The sequence below is a fragment of the Geotrypetes seraphini genome, chromosome 15 (genome assembly GCF_902459505.1).
Source record: "Geotrypetes seraphini chromosome 15, aGeoSer1.1, whole genome shotgun sequence".
Classification (NCBI taxonomy): Eukaryota; Metazoa; Chordata; class Amphibia; order Gymnophiona; family Dermophiidae; genus Geotrypetes; species Geotrypetes seraphini.
The window spans coordinates 64299712-64321716 of record NC_047098.1 but is presented as its reverse complement, the minus strand read 5'-3'; the positions used below and the strand labels follow the sequence as shown (position 1 = coordinate 64321716).

General features: G+C 43.3%; 1 protein-coding gene across 3 annotated transcripts in view; it reads right to left on the bottom strand.

The window, feature by feature from the left end:
- Positions 1–4949: 4949 nt before the first annotated feature.
- MNT (MAX network transcriptional repressor) overlaps positions 4950–22005 on the bottom strand; it is a 95307-nt gene continuing 78251 nt past the window's right edge. For all 3 annotated transcript variants that reach the window (XM_033922502.1, XM_033922503.1, XM_033922501.1), the window contains 2 exons: positions 11581–11773; positions 4950–6616 (listed from right to left, as the gene is read on the bottom strand). In XM_033922502.1, coding sequence (XP_033778393.1) covers positions 5907–6616; positions 11581–11773 — 903 coding nt within the window. In that variant the 3' untranslated portion in view covers positions 4950–5906. The remainder of the gene's footprint in view (positions 6617–11580; positions 11774–22005) is intronic.

Sequence of the window (22005 nt, the reverse complement as noted above, 5' to 3'; positions counted from 1 at the left end):
GCTGTAAATAAGATTATATTGTGTGTGTATATGAAAAATGAATGGAAAAAAATAGTGTTAATTAGTACTATTATGGGGGCAGGGGCGGAGATGGGCGGGGTCTGGCCCACAACTTAGCCCAGTGCTCTTCAACCACTAGTCCACAGACCGGTGCCAGTCCACAAAATAATTCTTTTATTTCCGCCGGTCCATAGCTGTCAAAAGGTTGAAGAGCACTGCTCTAGCGCATTGGTTCTCAAACCTGTCCTGGGAGACCCCCAGCTAGTTGGGTTTTCAAAAGATCCCTAATGAATATGCATGAGCGAGATATGCATATAATGGAGGTGGAAGGCATGCAAATCTGGCTCGTGCATATTCATTAGGGATATCCTGAAAATCAGACTGGCCGGGAGGTCCCCTAGGATAGGTTTGAGAACCACTGCTCCAGGGCATACTGCTGGTCTTCCCAAAGAAACTCATCAGCCACACTTTTCCCTAGTTTCCAAGGGACCTGCTTTCATCCACAAATCTATAAGCTGCCCTACCTGTAGGAACCTTATCTCTTTTACCCACCCCTACTGTATATTAAAGGGATTCTTGCTGTCAGAGGTTCTTTCCCAATCCTCCCGGGGAAGTAGGGTCTTTTAACTTGGGGAACTCTGGGGGTCTTGCCTTAAGGTTGACGCTTTCTGATCAGGCTTTCCAGGGATGTGCTTGCAACAATACACAACTTCCTAGAGTACAATCAAAAATACACTCCCAGCATAGTGTAGAAAAGCAGAGAGCATTAGTCCTTGTCACTCAAAGACAGCAAATTTGTTTCCTAACCTATAAAAAAGGTAACAGATTCTCTACTAATGGAAACCAGAATACGGCAGAGGAGTAGATTGGGAGGATAGGGCTGGCCTCTCCATCAGTCTTGGTCACAGCCTATCTGCTTATAGGAAAAGTTTGATGATGCTTTGTTGCAACATGAAATATATCAACGGCAACCTACTTATTTCAAATAGCTCAAATCTCTCATAGCTTTAGCTTAATATTACCTGAGCTCAATTTGAGCCAATCAACTAGGGCATGATAAAAACTGTGGCCTACCAGTAATCTCTTAAAATCCTTAGTTCTTGAATTTCCGCTTAGGAGCACGAGAAAATGAAAGTATTTGAGGTCCCCCTACACCCAAATGTAATATGCTGAACATCATCAAAACTCAAACCTCTTTGGAACATCCTCTTTTGAATCCTGTTCCCCAAGTTTAACAGGCACAACCTAAAATAAACCATTGAACTGAACTATCATCACCCCATAAGCAGGCCTTGAGGGCTGCAAACAGGCCAGGTTTTCAGGATGTCTATTCTATTCTTATTTATTTATATTCTGCTCTATTCTCACAATAGATTCTAGGCAAATCATTTAAAAAATATTTAATCATTAAAAATAAAGGGCTCCTTTTACAAAGCCGTTTTAGGCTTTATCATCGGCAGTGGTGGTATTTGCTCCGACGGTCATAGAATTCCTATGAGCGATGGAGCTAATACCACCGCAGCCAGCGATAAAAAAAGCCTAATCCAGCTTCATATAAGGGGGGAGGGGTTAACAATTTTCTAAAGATATAATAAGAAGAAACTTTTCTTAGTGCAGATTATTTCAAAGCTTTGTTCCTATAAACTCAAAAGATTTGTTCATCAAAGATTTTAAATGACCATATGAACTTATAGCCTAGCCAAGCCTCAATGACTGTTTATACCGGGAGGTTTAAACCTTCTGGTCCCATTTGTTTGCAGCAGTTTATATATAAGTATAACCAATTTAAAATGTAGTCTCTTCTCAATCTTCAACCAATGTAATTGATTCAGAAGAGGAGTAACCCGGTCATATTTTTTTCCTCTAAAAATCAAATGCAATTGTATTTTGAAGCAATGGCAGCCTATTTTTTTTAAATTCAGTATAACGCCACAATATATAAAGAATTACAGTAATCCAACTGAGGCAGTATGATAGCTCTTACCACTGTTTGAAAACTCTCTAAAGATAAAAGAGAACATATTGCCCGTAACTGGCGCAAACGAAAAAAGACTCTCTTTACCAATCCATTTATTCGATTTTCAAATGTCAAACCACAATGCAAAATAATTCCCCAAACCCTAGATTTTTCTTCTATCGTGTGAATTTTTCCAGTACTCAGTACTATTTTCTAGCCAATAAACCCACTTGGAATTTAGTTTTTTGTTTATTCAGCTGTAAGAAATGATTGGCTGCCCAATTTTCTACTAATATAATTAATTTTTGAACAAATCTTAAAGCCTCTAGATTATCCAATGCTGGACTTAAAATAAAAAAAATATCAACAGCATAAGATAATATAAAAATGCCTAAATTTGTTAACCAGTCACCCAAAGAGCTCATATATAAATTAAAAAGAAAAGGAGACACAGGTGTCCATTGAGGAACACCACAATTTGCACTCCAATACTCTTAATTTACATTAAGGCCTTTAACATCATACCTTCTTGTCCTTAAAAACCTGAAAACCAACTCAACACCTTTCCACCCTATCCAATAGCACTTTATCTACACAGCACAGGACATTATGATCTATTGAATCAAATGCTGTAGATATATCAAACTAAAAGTTTCAGTACTATGGAGCGGTTGAAAACCATGTTGTGTAGGGTGCAGGCAACCCTTAGAAAATATATAATCAACGAACTGTTGATACACTATAAATTCCAATGAACATGGAGGTAGTATCCATGCAGATCTCTCTCATGCCTATTCATTATGCATCCCTGGAAAACCTGGTCTATTTGTGGCACTCAATGCCTGACCTACTGCATCCCCTGATCTACAGCCAAGAGGGGATGCCATCACTGGAGACCACAGCGGCAAACAAAGATGGGCAAACTAACAATTTTAAAAGCACATGCAAAGGCTTGATCCCTAGAAAGCAAGAATTTCTACTAGGTGCTTTCTGTATTTTGCCAGTCACAAGACAAACAAGATGACGGAGACAATCAGCAATGCTACAATACACAATGGCAGAGAATTTTATTTCTTATGTTTCAAGAATTTGATTAAAAGCGTGCCTGCACATCTTTTTTTCGACAGTACCGTCTCCCTCCTCAGTCTGTTGCACCAAAAGGCAGCACTGCGTGCACATTATTTGCATAAAAGATCCCAAAATGTTGTATGTTTCAGTACACACTAAACACCAAGTGATTGTGTGAAATAATACATATTAGCTGCAGTTATTATTCATTAAAATACATTTATCTTGGTAAAATAAATCATCGGTGCAACACCTTTCTTGCCATTGTCACCCAGCATTGCAGCATCTACCAATTATAAATCCAATACAAACTGCAGCACTGGAGATCGCAAGCACCATACCTGTCCTTGACAAAATGCATTCAGCTGGGAACGGAACTACCTCAATACAGGAAACACAGATGAATGAAACAAAGAGACACCCAGCTAGAATAAAGCATTAATATTCAGTAACTCATCTGTGGGAAGTTCTCCTTTAGACATGGAGCCAGACCATGCCAATGATGCAGCACCCCTTAAACCATGTTTGTTCCAAAGTTCCCAGAAAATTGCTTACAAGTTATCAAATTTATGCCTTCAAGTATTCTTCCAGTTCTTTCATTCCTGTTAGGTAGCACTGGCTGCTCTGCGCCAAGGTGTGCAGTAAGGAAACCAAACCATTCTTAGGACCTGCTATACTTAAGGTTCCTCTCGACAAGAACAGGACAATTTCCAAAGACATTCAGCTGGTAAACTATGTTTTAACTTGACTACATCCCCCTAGGTCAGCGTTCTTCAATGCAAGGCTTGGGGGGCAGGGGTGCTAGTGGCAGCCCTGGAAACCTCTGGGGTAGCCCAATCATTCTGGGTTTCTTAATGCTATTTTCTGCTCCTCTACCCAACCAGAGGGGGAAGTAGATAGTTGGAAGAGCTGCATGTTTGAAGTATAAATCATTTCTTAACAGACAAAGAAAAGGCAGGCTGGTGGCTAGGGAAGGTATTTGGTGGCTCTACTTCAATTCATTTGAATCCAAAAGGAACCCTGACTTAAAAATTAGTGAAGACTACTGCCCTAAGTTAAAAATACCCCTATTCTTTCCCTGATCACAGCTTTTACATCATATGCACGTTCAACTGGGTTAAAAAAGATTCTCCTGGGAGTGTGAATTGAGGGGAAGGAGGGGAAGAAATGGTGCACATAGAATCTTTGCAAGTGTTTTACTTCATTCTAATGGCCGCAGATATGGCACAGGCAAAGTATATGGGTACTTTTTACCCATCTAACCTGTGGGCAAATTTGAAAAAGGAAACTACCTTGGTAGTTATTTGAACTGATGGCTGAAGAGTTCCAGAGAGTTTAACCACAAGCTGAGGATGGATTTCTGTTAAATGCAAGCCGATGTTCCCTTACCTAATCCTTTGGAGGCTCGGTAGCACCGTCACACATTGCCATGTATGACTATAGGGTTGGGATCTCCAACATACCGTGGGTTATGGATATGTGGCTGAGGTAAGGAACTTGGGCTCTGAAGGAAGGAGAAAAGAGCTTCAGGATCAGGACAAAAAGAGGAGAGACAGAGGCTGAACAGAGGGAAACAGCTCTCTGGATGACCCTGATCACTATTAAGAGGATAGCAAGTGTGCAGCCAAGGAGGAAACTGTCTGTTTGGGCCTAGATCCGCAAGAGAACTCTGGGGGTCCTCTTTGTAAGGTATCCAAGAGACAAAGGGAGGAAAGAAGGAAGGTCTTAATAAAAAAAGAAATACAAACCAACAAAAGAAAACAAAGTTAAAAAATAATAAAATTATCTTTTTTTTGCCAAAACATAAGCATTTCTTGTTAACATGATCAATAAAAATATGAAATGCACTAATGAGCCTGATGAATGACATTTTTGAATATATATATATACAGTATATATATATATATATGGGTACACGTATATATACATATATTTGTTTTTATTAAACAGAGAATTTTCTTGAATAATTCATCATAACAAAATCACAGTGATTTTTAGCTTAGAATAGTTACGGAAATGTAAGTATGCTGGAGAAAAACATTGTCACATTCCACCATACAAAAATACACACATGCACACACACACGCATCTTTCTCTATATATTGAAGTATATATAGATATACACAATCGCACATTATGCATATACACGCACACACACAAATCCATTCTATTTCATTGTACCCTGGTCCACCATGAAACAATGCAGTCAATTAATTGAGACTAGGTTTTTCTATTTAGTTATCTAACTCAAACACACATACATATATACACACACATGCAGAACGTGTGTGTGTACATATGTGCATATACAGCCACACATACCACACAATATATATATATACATATATATACATATACACATATATATATATATATATATATATATACTGTATATTTCTCTTTTTAAAAAGTATATAAAGCCTGCAGCAATTAGCTCCCCTAAGGTCACCCTCAAACACTACCCCATACTTTTTCCCATTCTACGTGTTATCTCAGGTAGGAGATTAGCATCTGTATCCTACAAAGAAGTGACACATAGAAGAGGGAGGGAAGGAGGTAAGGGGGGGTAAAAAATAAAAACAAGAGGGTCTTTAGAACATCATAGTTCTATTCACTCATTATGCAAGAAGTCATTATGAAAAGCTGTGGTCTACTTCCCCTCATTTGCCAAATTCCAGTACACTGTACTCCCTGCTGGCCAAAATTGACCACTGCCGTGAACCCTTCCCTCCCCCCCAAACTGACAGAGTTTTCTGAAATTTCTTCCTTGGAATCTGACAAGGTTGGAATGTATGGAGTTTCATGAATATTGTGTGGAAGGATGAAGGGTAGACACCCTTCCCTCCTTTTTTTTTTTGAGGTGTCCATGGACTTCCTGTTTTTAGGCCAGCTTCAAAGTGCTGACAGGAAAGGATGGCATGGTTACCATAGTTACTGGGTTAAGGACTGTCTGTCCCACTAACTGTTGATGGTGGACAACTTGGGTGCCCACTGCAGGCTTTGTCATCACAGCTTGCTGACCTAGACTTGCGGTTCCATTCACTTGCTGGTGAGAAATGGTATGAGTGATATGGTTGACCATTGGCTGGCTAACAGCCACAGGCTGAGGGTAGATTGGTAACTGCTGGCCAAGATGGGTCATATGGTTGATGGTAGCTGGATGCACAGTGATATGGCCAATCGGTTGAGCAGCAGTGGTGAGCTGTACAGGGCTTGACGTGGAAGGTGTGATGTGGCCCATGTGCTTGCCTTGTGGACCCTGGATCACATGGTTAACTGTCTGGATGACCGATGCATGTGTGGTGGCCGTGTGGGCAATCACAGTAGACTGCACCGTGGATGCAGCCACAAGGTGAGTCTGTGCTGGCACGATGGCCTGAGGTGGCACCAGAGCCTGGGCAGGGATGGGAGGTTGTGCATGTGGAGGCACCAGCTTCTGCTGGATGTGCTGAGGCAGGATGGCAGGGTGAAGGGCAGCACCACTGGGAGAGACCACCTTCAGGAGCTCAGTCTGTTGGCGTTGGCTTGGTTTGGGTAATGAGTTTGAAGGCCTGTCATCTTCCATATCTTCATCAACATTGTCTTCACCCTCTGAAATAAGAAAAAACAACAATGGTGACAAGAATGAAGAAAATCAGGGGTGGCCAAGTCACCAAAATCATCCATAGACAGAAGAGGGAACATAGGGGAGAAGCTTGTCTTTCCAGAGAAAACAGAGGAGTCCAGAAAAGGAGTGGGATATAAACAGAGAGAAGACATAATAATAATAATAACAGTTTATATACCGCAATACCGTTAAGTTCTATGTGGTTTACAGAAGATTAGTGGGGTACAAGTTGAGTTGACGTACAAGTTGAGTTAACTTAAGGGATGTGGGAACAATGGGGAGAAAGGGCAAGAGAGGGGAAGGAGGGAAGTGGGTCAGCTGTCTAGGTATTTCAGGAATAGGTGAGTTTTGAGGCGTTTCCTGAATACCTCATAAGTGGTGGATTGAGAGCTACAGTTCAAAATTGCTGTGAAATAACTTTGCACTTACTAAAAGGGCTTGGAGGGAAGGTTGGGGGTAACCTACATGGAGTAGCAATTACAACACTAAGTACCTTAACTAGGCAGACTGGATGGGTCATTTTAGTGTTTATCTTCCCTCATCTACCAAGAGAACACCCACACTATAAACACTACATATAAGAGATTTTGTCTTCATGTTTCTGTACCCAAAAAACCCAGGAATATTAATCAAAGACAAATTATATACAAAAATCAGTGTGCATAATAAAAAGGAGTTCTGAGATTAGACAGATCTGGAAGGGTAGAAAGGCGTAACAGGTTTCCACCAATACTTTTCGTTTTCATCTGCTGATTCCCAAGGCTATAAAGCAAAGTTACTTCTACCACTAAAGGATAAGTGATTTCTCTCAACCTCCACACACAAGGATTAACACAGGTGATCTTATTAATTTTTTTTTGTGTGGGTAGTAGGGGGGAGCGATGTGGCAGTAATTGAGATGATGGGAAGATTAGGTTCTTACCTCGATAATCTTCTTTCTGTTAACACAGCATACGAGTCTGCGAATAGGTGATTATCCCATATTTGCGAGCTGAACTGTAGAAGGATGACATTAACGTTCTTCCTCTCTATCTCCTTTTCCAATACTACAGCACCTTATTCAGTATGTACCAAAGCAATTGAACAGCACTAAAACAGAGAAATAAGGAGGGGGAATGGGTAATTTGCCTGCTAATCTAGGTCTGTTCTGCCCTGTAAATCATAATAAATAAGATTAACAACATAGAAGGAACTCCCTTACTGCACGTAAGCAGCATTAAACTTATGGAGCTTGTAGAGCAGGGGTGCCCACACTTTTTTGGCTTGTGAGATACTTTTAAAATGACCAAGTCAAAATGATCTACCAACAATAAAATTTTAAAAAACACAAAGCACACGATACGCAGAGAAAATGTTAATTATCATTTATATTCGTTTTTTTTTCCAAAAAGGTCAAGGCAGATGACTTTAAAATATGCACTGTCACCTCAGTAACAACTATACAAAACAGACTATGGACTTTTCCACCAGGAACTTGTCCACACCTTTCTTAAAACCAGCTACGCTAGCCACTCTTACCACAACCTCTGGCAATGCATTCCAGAGCTTAACTATTATTATCTGAGTGAAAAAATATTTCCTCCTATTGGTTTTAAAAGTATTTCCTTGTAACTTCATCAAGTGTTCCCTAATCTTTGTGATTTTTGACAGAGTGAAAAATAGATCCACTTGTACCCATTCTACTCCACCCAGGATTTTGTAGACATTAGAAATTGGTGATCCCATATGGCAGCTACCATTGGATCATGGCACAACTTGGAGTGGCAAGTACATGCAACGTAGGATGCCACTGCTGCTGCCTTTAACCCTGAGGCTGCAGCTTTGAATTGTCTCTTGAAAATAAAATCTAGCCTGTGGTCCTGGGTATCTTACAATGCTACTACACCTTCACTGGGGAGATAGGTATGCTTGGTAACTTGCGCCACTAGGGAATCTATCTTTGGTGGAGTAAATAGCTGATTAAAGGATGCATCCATTGGATAAAATTTTGCTATGGCCTTGGCCACCCGAAGGGGTCCTTCCAGGACTTCCCAGTGGTCTGTTACCATTTTAGCAATGTCCTAAAGAGAGGAAAAGCATGTGGTCTGAGCCTTAGTGCTGCTCATGAGCGAGTACTGGGTAGCTGAGGCTTGCAGAGTCTCTATCTTTAATTCTTGGAGAGACTCCATAATTATCTCCAATAGTGCTAAAGGCTCTCTGAGATCCAGGTCCTCCACCTGATGAAGATCCGAATCCCACCCACCCCAGTCAAGATGCAAAATCACCTGCTATAGAGGACCCCCAGACTGCATATTTATGGACTCTTCCTCATCCCAGTCCTCATCCGATTGGACCCCCATCTCTTGCGCATGGCTCTATTGGAGTGGACTTTTGTTCTTGGGCGGAGAGATCCCCGGTGCCAGAATTGCAGCGACTCCTGAGGGTTCCATGCAGCTGCTGTTAATCGAATATGCTTCATATACTGTATTAATGAATTCTGGAGGAAAACCCTATCTAGGATGCCCAGAGGGTTCCTGCAGTTGCTCCCGTGTCCCTTTTCTGGGGTTTTACGGTAGGTGCACGGCTATGCTTCCTTCGTAAGTAACAAACTACTGCTTTTTCCCTGCTCTAACCAGGCTTTATGACCTGGAATTCAAGTCATCTGGGAACCAATACCCCAGGGGAACTAGAGAGGGCTAAGCCAGCAGCTCCTGCTCCACATGACACATGGAACATGGACAATCTGTGGGTCACCATCCATCGCAAATCTAGCATGAATCTGAAGCATCGTAGACTGAAGGGTCCATCCCACCTGATTCTGAACTAAATTAAGGTGTTTTGAGGCAGACAGAGGCTTTTATTTCCACATCAGGAAATCCAAGATGGCCGCTGCAACAACGATTTTAGCATCAAAAACGGCTGGTAGGAGCTACACTAAACGGCAATTTTTAGCAATTTTAGGATTTTAGGGGTAGGGGGACCCTGGCTATTGCCCCAAACGCTTACCCCACACATACACTTTTACAGACCTCCCGATTTCTGTTCTAAGGCTATCCAGTCTTGTACTCACTATTCCATGCAGGTGCTGGGAGCTGACTGAGCTGAAGCTACTGTTAACTTACTGGGAGAAATTCTAACAAGCCTGGAAACCAGACTGCCTGTTTCTTCGGACTGCTTTCTTAGACCCAATGACTAGTCTGAGACCTCAACCTCCACCGGACCTTGCGCACAGAGTCGGGGAGAGGAAACGCAGTCTGCATAGTTTCTGGAGAAAACTGCCATGGAACCACTCAGCCTGTGCTCAAGCCCTCTGCAGACAGAAACTAGAGCAAGTCTTGCTCCCAAGGGAACGGACCCCAAGCTCCACATGGTTCAGTGCAGGTCAGCCAAACAGGAACCCCAAGGGTTGCCTGCCAGCTTCAGACTTCTGACACAGAGTCTGCATCCTCTCCCAGGCAGAGCTGCCCCGGGGTCACCAGAAACCTCTCCAGCATCAAAAAGCCTCAAATTCAGATAAAATAAAGGTTTGTCAGAGCAGATTAGAAACACACCCTTCTCAACTCACAGAAGGAAAAAACTGAGGCCCAGATTCTCAAAACTAAACATGGTCGCTGAACTGGTTCCAGCAGGTTTAGTGTGCATGTATTTTAGTGGCGGATTGTCAGGAGGGTGGGTTGCAGCAGTGGGAGGGAGTGGGCATCCCTCCTGCGGCCCGGGGGGGGGGGGTGGAAGCAAGGGAATGATTGTTGGGTGGTGGGCAGCGGTGGTTGGAGGGAGTGGGCATCCCTCCTGCTGCTGGGGGTGTCGGGTTTTGGTTGTCAGGGGACCCCAGCGGTGTTGGCGGGAGAAAATGGCATCCCTCCTGCTGATTTTCAATTCAGGGGGGGGTCTCTTTTAAAAAAAATATTTGCAGGGTTTATTCTGTGCATGTGCCAATCGCTACTCATCTCATGTAAATTTAGCAAGCCTAAACGAACATCGACGAACCTTATTTGCACACAGGGTCTTTTGAGAATGACTCATCTTTTTGAAACAATAGTGGCCTCGACAGCAGCCCATCGGATTTTACCTTGAATATTAGAGAATCTAACCCTGAAAAGGGTAGTGCAGCACTGGAGAAGGAGGCAGATGTGAAGAATATTAATTTCATCCTTCTGCAGTTCAACTCGTGAGTATGGGATAATCACCTATTGTCCAGAATTGTATGCTTTGTTTAACAGAAACAGAAGAAAGAAATAAACTCAAAAAGCTTCATATATACGCTCCTTGTTCCATAAGATACATTTTGCTGTATTGGTTTAATAACTGATTATGATATACTAAGATCACTGTAACAGATTATATTGTTCTTTCTTCCCAACTGCTTTCTAAATTTCCGATGCTCCAAAATGCTGCAGCCAGGGCGACGAGAGCAAACAAACCAAAACTGCAGACTTGTACACGGTGCAGGCAAATTTTATTTTGACAAATAAATCTTAACTAAAAACCTTTTACCAGACGGGGGACCGATTGGCTCAGAAGTCTTAGCTCATGATTTTTCCCTCTCCTTCTTTGGTATACAATATAAGAAAATATTAGAGAAATCTATGTCTTACTAGGCCGTTAAGATTTGGCATGATTTAAGTTTCAAGTTTATCAGGATTTTATATACCGCCTATCAAGGTTATCTAAGCGGTTTTTACAATCAGGTACTAAATGAGTTAAATTCCTACATGGTTTTTTTAAAAAAATTTAAAATATATTTAGAACATATTACAATAATTTTCTGTTACTGACTCTTTTGATCATTGTCTTGTAATTTGCTTTGAAACATTTTTTGAGAACTGTCAGAATATAAAAATCGTATCTATCATGGTGTATGTTCTGTAGATGACTCATGGAAAAAGGTAGACGTTTATGGAATTGTAGGGCTCCGAGACACTTTTGCAAAACGCAGGTGCAGGGTGCCGGATCAATGCTAACATCATACCTGATGCTGTCGATGTGGACGCCTGATCATCCTCTGGCTGCACCGTCTGCCGGACGATTCTGTCTATCTCCAGGATATCCATCCACTGGCTCAGCTCGTTTTTCAAGTCTGCTAGTCGTTGCTGCATGGCGATCTTCTCCCGGGCCAGTCGCTCCATCTCGTGTTCAAACTCCTTCTCCTTCCTTTTTAAAGTCTATCAGAAGAGAAAGAGAAACCAGAAGCATGAGCATCCCTGAAAGAAACAATCAGTAGGAAAAATGGGCTGGGGTTGGCTTTGTAACCCTGGCTGTCCATAACAATACCAGTAGAGAGCACCCAGAACTGTCCCATTTCAAATGTTAATGCAGGTATGCCGTGGCATCCTAAATGAAGGATATTCAAATTTGCCTGAGACTGGTGAAAATGTCTTCCTAATGGACATCGTGCTTAACTTTACTACCACTACAACTATTAATTATTTCTAAAGCGCTACCAGACGCTGGCAAGGGTAGCGAGTAGGGTTATGGATTGAAGACTATATTAAAAAGGAAGGTTTTCAGTCTGCTTAGAAAGAAAGACAGACAAGTTCCACCCAATGTAAGTTCATCCCACACCATGGGTCACCATCAGTGTCCGTTCTGCATAAGTTCATTTCAAAGACAACAAAGCTAACATTTGTGTTCCCTTCTGAGTTACACGGGCTACACCATGAGATCCCCCAAAGCTTATCCATGTACAGCCCTACATATCATTTACTTTTGGAATTGCTTCGCTGAAAAAAAAATGAACACAAAAAAATTACAATTCTTTTTCTTACTCCTTCCATAACATTCACTCCACTAGGTGAGTGTGACTATTCCCTTCTCTTATCTTTATTAAAGAGCTTTCAAACCTTGGCAAGGTCTCAAGCACAAACACCACAAAATTTGACAATTACAGAGCCAAAACGGCACTTCAAGCAGTACCAGAATGCCAAACTAATCACTCAGAAGTCCAGAGCAGGCTGCAAGGGCTCAGAAAGTGCATGGGAATCAAAAGCTCTGCAGTTTCTGAGCTAGGGTTGCCATACCAATACGCATTACAAAGCCAGTCACACTAACATAGATTTAAAAAGGTTTCAGCCGCTGACATAGCCAACTGCCAAAAGCTTCCAACTTTATTTAATGACACTATATCCTCCTATCAAAACATATACAATCTACTATTGACAGTGACGGAAAGAAGAGACAAGAGAACAGATAAAGGTACAGAGGGTAATACTACAGTTCTGATAGGAAAGGGGGACTTGTGTGGTTGGAGGTTGCGGGCGTCCAAGAAGAGAGATGCCTGAGGCTAATTCACAAACTCTTTGGGGCACAATGATCACCTTTCCTAAGATTCTTATGTTTCAATGGAAAAGATTTTTTTTCTGATGCAGACACTGCCCTCCCTCAGTAGGCCTCCGCCAAATCACTATCTTTCTGGAGATGTGGCCTCTGGAAGTAAAAACAGTACTAGAGAGAGAGAGGTACTGCCACCAACTTATTTTATGTAGGTAACACACAGAAACATGATAGCAGATAAAGGGCAAATGGACCATCTAGTCTGCCCATCTGCAGTAACCATTATCTCTTTCTCTATCCGAGAGATCCCAGGCCCTTTTGAATTCAGACAGTCTCTGTCTCCACCACTTCTTCTGGGAGACTGTTCCATACATCTACCACCCTTTCTGTAAAAAAGTATTTCCTTAGATTACTCCTGAGCTTATCACCTCTTAACTTCATCCTATGCCCTCTCATTGCAGAGTTTCCTTTCAAATGAAAGAGACTCGACTCATCCACATTTATATTACGTAGGTATTTAAATGTCTCTATCATATCTCCCCTCTCCCACCTTTCCTCCAAAGTATACAGATTGATATCGTTAAGTCTGTCCCCATACGCCTTATGATGAAGACCACACACCATTTTAGTAGCCTTCCTCTGGACCAACTCCATCCTTTTTGTATCTTTTTGAAGGTGCGGCCCCCAGAATTGTACATAATAGTATTCTAAACGAGGTCTCACCAAAGTCTTATACAGGAGTAACACCTCTCCCTACTTCAGCTCACTGAATCATTTATTAGTACTTAAGGCTGAAAACTTTTTGTAATAGAAAAACCCATCACCTGCACCTCCCTCCAGCTCAACTTTTAGGCAGACCAGCAAGAGAAAGCATTTTTGGTCATCATTCATACTCTGAACCACAGCAATGTCACACAATAATCAAAGCTTTAATTCCCACTAGTTAGTAAACTGCTATTTTTGAAAGGGTTTTTATTCTTATCCTCTAAGGCAGTGGTCTCCTCCCTTCTCAATTTTCCCCTTCCCTTCCTGGTACCTCAGTTTCAGAGGTAGGTATCCCATTTATACCCAACAAAAATCTGATGTTTGCCCATGTTCAAATGGACTTTTAGTCCTACTATTTGGAATAAAAGCAAAACTCCAGGAATACAAAGTGCTAAAATAATAATTATAAAAAAGAGATTCATTTTAAGTTTAGATTTCTCTCCTCTTCTTCCCAACTAATTTCCCTCATGTTGTCTTTCCCTATCAAACCAGAAAACAAATAGGGCCAGCAGTAGCAAGGCTTACATTTTTATTTTTATAAAGCATGAGGCGATACCCATGCACATTTCTTCTTCCCCCACTACTGCCACCTCTCACTGCTTCCCTCCTCATCTGAGCCAAGAAGCTCCTCTCCTTTTGTTTTCTTCCTACCAAACTCTTCTTCTTCCCCCTGGACCCTGCGGCTCCGTGGCCCTGAACCTCCGCTGCTAGGGTTTGAGCCCCGTGTGGTAATGTGGCATGCACACCTCGCTGGCTCTACCAGTAGTAGGCCACCATTCCAGAGTAAGGAGTACGTGACAGAAATTATTGAAGGGAGATTGGCTGCTGAAAAAGAAATCAGATAGATGGGCATTCTAGCAGCAGTTCCTCATCTCCCCACCAGAGGCCTCACACTGCCTGCAGTTTAGGACGTCTGGCTGGACCAACCCATTTCCCTCTTCCACCCCCAGTGTGATGCAATCCTTCTCTCCCCATGCGTGCAAGCAGAGCTCCACGTGTCAGCAGCCAGGCTCCTCCTCTCTTCTGGGAAATTACTTGACAGGCTGCCAGCTCAGAGCAACCCAGCAATGTAACCAGGCGTTACTTACACGGTTTGCGCAAGCAGTTTAGGGGCTCTGAGTAAATGCGTTGTCATGTGGGGAGGGAGATCTTCTTCGTGGCTGTGGTAAGCGTCTCTAAGCAGATCAAATGCACGCATCAAAGCCGTCCCGTTTCTACCTTTCAATTCAGTGCTGCAAATCTTGCAATGCATCAGGAGGTCAGAAATCTAGGACCAGTCTAATCTCACTCTTGGAACTGGGAAATTTGGCATTCAGCAATATAGATCTAATCGGGAGCCGACAAGAGCTTTTCTAAGTGGATAGGTGCTCTCTGCTGTGCTGGAACTGAAGTCAGTTAGGGGATGGAACAAATCCTCCTCCTTTCAGAACCATTAAATACACAACACTGCTCATATTCATTTCCACGTCCCCAAATTCCCCTGAATGCAGAAGGTATCCCTAACTGCAAGATGCCGCATTTAAACAGCAGACAGGCTCTGTGAAGCTTCCCACTCAAATACAGTCGCACCAGCTCCTGGATTGCTTTCATGTACAGATTTGTAGCACAAATATAAAAAAAATAAATAGACCTAAGGGACTTCCTTGAAAGCTAAGGGGAATTGCTCTCACCATCTTCCTAGCAAAAGATACCTTATTCAACTGCAGCACAGTGACAGATCACCACGTACGCACCACACAACAAAAAACGAGGAAATGCAGGTTATTATGAAAGAGGCTTTAGAGATAAAGCCCCGATCACCACATTAAGGATCAGGAAGGCAGACCTTGACAAATTCTCTTTGAATTTAGGAGCCAGTTCAAAATCTTTTAAGATGCCAGAAGCTAGGATGTCTCTTGCTGCTGCTGCTACCTTCTCCCCACCAAAGTTTGGAAAGGGTGAAAGGAAGGGCATCGTCTCTGAAGTCTGTCACAGCTCATTAGGCCCTGATTTACAAAGGCTGTTTTTTGGTGGTGGGATGGGGGGGGGGGGTCTCCATTCTCTGTCTATACAAAAGAGAGTTTAGTTAATCAGGCTCTTAAGATGCCACTGCACAACTTTGGCAGAAATCAACATCCTCCACCCCAGGCAAGTTATCAATCATGTCTAAGTACCTCCTTCCCTTCTGGTTTACCATTGCCTGGGCGCCAGTGTCCTGTCCTTACCAAAGCTTACTCTCTCTCATATTCTACTCTGTGTCTCTGCCAGACCCCAACCTGAACCCTACAGTCTTAACCTCTTCTGTCCTCAGTTGCTCTCACTCAGCTAACCAGCCTACGGCAGCTTAAGAACGGTATCTCCCCTCTTCCTGAATGCTCCCTGGCTGCCTGCACTGCAGAAATAGGCTTTCCTGCCATCTGCAAGTCACCACTCAGCTCTCAGAAAGCAACTATGCGCTAGATTCACTAAGCTTTGCGAGCCTTCTCCGACCCCGACCCGGCCGATCAACCTCCCACCCGATCCGCACATGCAAATGAGGACAAACGGCATGCAAAGTAGGAAGGCAGCGATTCACTAAACCGAAGATTGGGCTGGCCGATCCAAAAAGAAGCGACTGTCCTTGCCGACTGTCCTGCTCTCTGCCGCCCTGAAATCCCAGTATCAAAACAAAAATAAAACATTTTAAACACATCTCTGCCAACTCTCCTGCCCTGTCCATGCCGACTCTCTTGCTCTCTGCCGCCCTTCCCTACGGTGCGAGCCCGTGGTTTTAACCCACAGGTTAAAAGCGTGTTCTGTTCCATCTGGCTGCAGTGTGTCCTGGCCACTCAAAACTGCAGCCACCCCCATCTCCTCCCATTTGTTTTGACCTCGCTTGTGCGGTCTGCACATGCGTCTGGATCGCTCTGCAGCGGTGTGGGGTGTGCTTCCAATCAAATAATTTGCATGAGGACTGTCTAGTGAATCGGTCACCCGGCAAGACTCGGCCATGGATCAGATCGGAAAGGTGAGTTCAGTGAACCAAATCCTTAATGCTCCCCACTTCCGCCTTAATGTTCCCCCTTCTCCACATTAGAAAACAGATCAAAATCTCTTCTCTGCAATAGATCAAATCCTTAACCCTCCCCTCCCCCTCCTCAACGCTTCCCACCTCTTCCTTTACTTTTCCCCCACCCTTCCAAGATTGTTGCTCCCCCCTCTCATCTAATTTGATTTGTTCCCCCTTCTCATAAATCCAATTGTATTCTCTTACAGTACATACTATATATGCTCTGTATTAGCCCTTCCCTCACTTAAATTGTCAATGCAAACTAGTTTTGACCTTTCGACTGCCTTGCTATGTTCTTCTTTTCTCAATCGCACTGTATGTAATTCATCTATTTGTTGTGAACCGCCTAGAACTCCCTGGGTATGGCGGTATACAAAAAAATAAATTATTATTATTATTATTAAGTCTATGGGCTTAACTGCAGAGTTAATGGTGGTTAAAAGTGGGCTCCACACTCTGAGCAATACAGAGAGGACTTCTGTATGGGTGTTAACTTGCACGGAAGACACAGCAACAAGTTGTATTAAAATGTATGCAGTACTCGTGAACTATGCAGAGAGTACTCCATCCTCTATTGCACAGGTGTCGAAGTCGGTCCTCGAGGGTCGCAATCCAGTCGGGTTTTCAGAATTTCCCCAATGAATATGCATTGAAAGCAGTGCATGCACATAGATCTCATGCATATTCATTGGGGAAATCTTGAAAACCCGACTGGATTGCGGCCCTCGAGGACCGACTTCGACACCCCTGCTCTATTGACATGCTCAATGCAAGAAATTTAACATGAGGATCAGGATAGTGTAGACCAGTGGTTCCCAACCCTCTCCTGGAGGACCAACAGGCCAGTCGGGTTTTCAGGATGGCCTTCATGAATATGCATGGAGCAGATTTGCATGCCTGGCACCTCCATTATATGCAGATCTCTCTCATGCATATTCATTAGGGCTAGCCTGAAAACCCGACTGGCCTGGTGGTCCTCCAGGAGAGAGTTGGGAACTGGTGTAGAAGGTTTTCCAAAAATTTCTTGTCAATTTTTCACATTTAAATGCTGGCTTTGTCTTGTTACGCGAGCTGAAGGGAAGCCCAAGCAAGTTTTAAAGGGAGATAGGGCTGGATTCTATAAACGGCCCATTGTCGTCAGCTGCCTAAAAAAAAAAAAAAAAACACCGATCGCGTATCAGCGACACATTGGCGCCAATTATAGAATCACAGTTTCATAAAAGGTAGGTGCTGGAAATGCAGGCCAAGCTTTTAAAAGCCTTGATATAAAAGCCATTATAATACATTATGGTACATATTAGATACATTATAATACATTTATGGTGCCTACCTTTCATGTGAATCGTGGCTACAGAGGTGCTTTACAACAACTAACACCACTTCCGGTGTTAGCTATGCCTAGAGTAGCGTAAGGCATCGTAAAGCGCCTCTGTAGCTGTGATGAAGGCGCCATTTACAGAATATGGACCATAGTGAATAGCAAACACGTATGTGAAAGCACACACTGATGCCTGTTCTTCTGTGCCTAAATATTAACCTCTCAAAAATTTCAAGTATAGCTAGAAAGTGGCGTAGCAAGGGTGCGAGCTGCCCCTCTTCTTCGCCCTCCCTCCACCTCCACACACTCCTTCCCCGCCCCCTCCTGCCACACACACACTGCTTGCTTTCCCCCCCCCGTACCTAACATTCCTGGCAACCCCAAACCTGCTGTTGTTTAAGTGTCAGTTCTTCCTCTAATATTACGTCCTACGTACGGTCCAGGAAGTGATGACGGGGCCGACGCTGGCACACCAGCAGGTTGGAGGCTGCTGCTCACGCCAACGTACGGGGGAAGGGAAGTGGCGCAGATGGGTGCCTGTGCCCTTACCAAGATGGCACCCAGGACGTAACCCACCCCCCCTCTTACTACGCCACTGAGTGTAGACAATATTTTGAAAGGTTCATATTTAGGTGATGTGTGCCAACACTTTCAGTTTTGGTTCAGACAAGCATACAAGAAGCTGCGCTCCCCTCACTTTTGCCACACGTAAAAGTTTGCCTACAATTAACTTGCTGTTTCTGTAGTCACACACTCAAGCATCTGCAGGCAGCTCTATCAGAAGCCTTTCTGCATCTCCCCTCCCCAGTATATTTGAGCTGTGCAGTGCAGGAAGAGCCTGTTGATCTTGTAGTCAGAAAGCAGGATCAACAGGCTTTTCCTGCACCAACGGGCTCAAATACACAGAGCCAAACATGCAATGTAGATGACAGAAAAGTCCATCTCTGCAACAGCGGGAGCCAGGGCTTGTAAGAACCCAAACAAAATCCATGGTGCCAAAATCCTACACCCCATGGCACCCAGGTTTGTCTTATACGTTCAGAAATGTCAAGGGTGAACCATCTTGGAAAGTGAAATTTACCACACTAAGGAGTGAGATTTTTCAGGCGGCCAATCTAGGGTATAAATCTAGAATGATTTAAGTGTAGTATTGTTTTGCAAATGAACCAGGTAGCATTAAATTGTTTCTATTCTTTCAGAGGCTTCAATGAGAAGCCAAAGTGGGGAGAAGTTTGGGTACATTTTTTGAGCTGACAATGGTCTTCCACCCATGCACATGCAGTGAAGGGGCAAGGGGAAGCAGTACGCAGGAAGGACGGGCTCAAATTTCTTCTTACTGGTTGGACCACTTGGTTTATGTCTCTAAAGCTTGTCTCTCACCTTAGAGCACTTTAAAATACTGTTTAAATCCTACACGCGATTGTCTGAGCGGCATTATCGGCGTGTCTTTCTCTCGTGCACTTTCGTCTATGTACTGAGTATGAGAGCTTTCTTTTTATTTTGTAATATAATGTTTATTAGATTTTCAAAAGAAAAAGATACATAATAAAGCAATAACAGGTTTCTAAAATATAAGATATAACACAGCTTGACAAGTTTGATTACTGTATTTTTTGCTTCATAAGACAAGACGCACTGGATTATAAGATTTAGAGTAGGAAAACAAGAAAAAAACCATTCTGAACCAAATTGTGCACCCAGCCTCCCTCACTCCCTTCCAGGCTCTGCACCTAACCCCACATTCCTTGCCAGGCTCTGCACCCTGTCCCCCCTTCCCTGCCAGGCTCTGCATCTTGTTCCCTCTTCCCTGCCAGGCTCTGCACCATATCCCCCCTTCCCTGACCTGTAACCTGCCACCCCCTCACCTCTGGTGGTCTAGTGGTAGGCTGGGACAGGAGGTATCCGTTCCAGCCGACTAACAATCCTCCTCCCTCCCCCATTCCTCCCGGTACCCTTTAATAACATGGCCCGCCTGCAAGAACTGACACAGCCATTCAGAAAGCGGGGCGGATCCAGGCAGCAGCGCAGACAGCGCACTCCTGCCGGCCCATACACTGCTGGATCACTAGACTTCAGAGGGCATTAAAAAAGGTACTGCGGGTGGGCAAGGGTGTTTTAAAAGGAAGGGCCAGCAGGCGGGCCGTGTTATTAAAGGGTACGAGTGGATCAATTTTTTTATTGCATCAAAATTTACAACAACTAGGTGACACTCGATGAAGTTACAGAGTTATATTTTTTAACCAATGGCAGGACATATTTTTTCACTCAGAGAATAGTTAAGCTCTGAAATGTGTTGCCAGAGGATGTGGTAACAGCGGTTAATGTAGCTGGTTTTAAAAAAGGTTTGGACAAGTTCCCGGAGGAAAAGTCCATAAACTGCTGTTGAGACAGACATGGGAGAAGCCACTGTGGCATGGAATGCTGCTACTGTTTTGGGTTTTTGCCAGGTACTTGTGAGTTGAAAATGGGATACTGGGCTATCTAGATGGACCATTAGTCTGATCCAGTAAGGCTGTTCTTATTTATAATGGTGAAGAAAAACAAAAATCCTATTCTGTATGTTGTGACAACTGCTTGAGAGGTGATGCAGGAAGTGAAGGAATCACACAGAGTATTAGTTTATTTCGTTTTATACCCTGTCCTCCCCAGAGTGCTCAGAATGGGTTACAAAGTAACATGCATAATAATTAAACAAATGAGATACAGACAATTAGTCCTAAATTAGCAGGTATGGAATAGAGCTTCATAAACTGCGGATAGTTCATCTTATATTAGCACTTCCAGAGATAAGATGTTTCACATATAGGGGTGGATGTAATCTCAGGATCTGCTGCTTACTTCCTTAGACTTTCTCAAGCCGCAGCCCACTAAAGGTAGTGGTCATGGCTTGAGGCACCTGGAAGTGTGCGGATATCGCCCTGATGACATCATGCGTATGCGTGACATCATCATGTCAATGTGTGCGTGAAGGCAGGCCCTGAGACGCCAATGGGAGGTGCCAGAAGGGAAGAGGGCCAGAGAGAAGGATTGGTGCTGGTGTCCACCGATTGCCTACAGGACGTGTCTCTCGCTACCAGCGCCTCTCCTCCTCCCCAGTGTACCGCGGCAGACCTGAAATCTCAGGAGGCACACAGTTTGAGATACAGTGTCCTAGAGACTCAGACTTACCGCTGCTGGAGACAGGATGCTGGACCTGTCTGGTCTATCCAGCATGGCATGCCTTATGTTCCTATATTTTAACTAAGCAGAAAATGCAGGACCTATCATCGGTCCATCATGGCACTGTGAGAGAGGAGATGCTAAGGCAAGTAAGAGTTTGTATGTGTGCGTTGTCATCTAGTAACATCAAATATTTCTAATTGCGAGCTGGTTATTTATGTGGACATATTTGCCGAGTGATGAGCCACAGTTACTGTGTCACTGGCTCCAACAGCTTGTTTTCCAAAGAATGCCAGACACAGCATACAGGGATGATATTAGCAGATTTCCTAATACTGAAGATCATTTGAGAATGAATAGCTTTTGGATTTATTCTGCATTTCCCTATGGCAGTTGCCATTTAGGATCACCAAGGGTGGCATTAATAAGTACTGTAATTTTAACTACATTGGACTCTTCTTCCTCTTTTAAAGAAAGGAGGAGGGGATAGGACTTGTATACTGCCTTTCTATGGCTACAATCAAAGCAGCTTATATGTTGTACTTTTTTTGTACCTGGGGCAATTGAGGGTTAAGTGACTTGCCCAGAGCCACAAGGAGCTGCAGTGGGAATTGAATCCATTTCCCAGGTCACTTTACTCGGGAGTGTACTCAGGAAGAGTGTAGGAGATGTATATAATTTTCCCATACATAAGGACAGTATGCAAACCTGTCAGGGGGCTAACTGGTGCAGGAGGCTAACCTATGAAGTTTCATTAGCCACACACAAGGGGATAGGAAGTCCCTCCCGAGTTCTGGCCAACTGAAGTTCTCCAATAATATGCTTTTACACAATGTTCTCTATCATCTATCTCA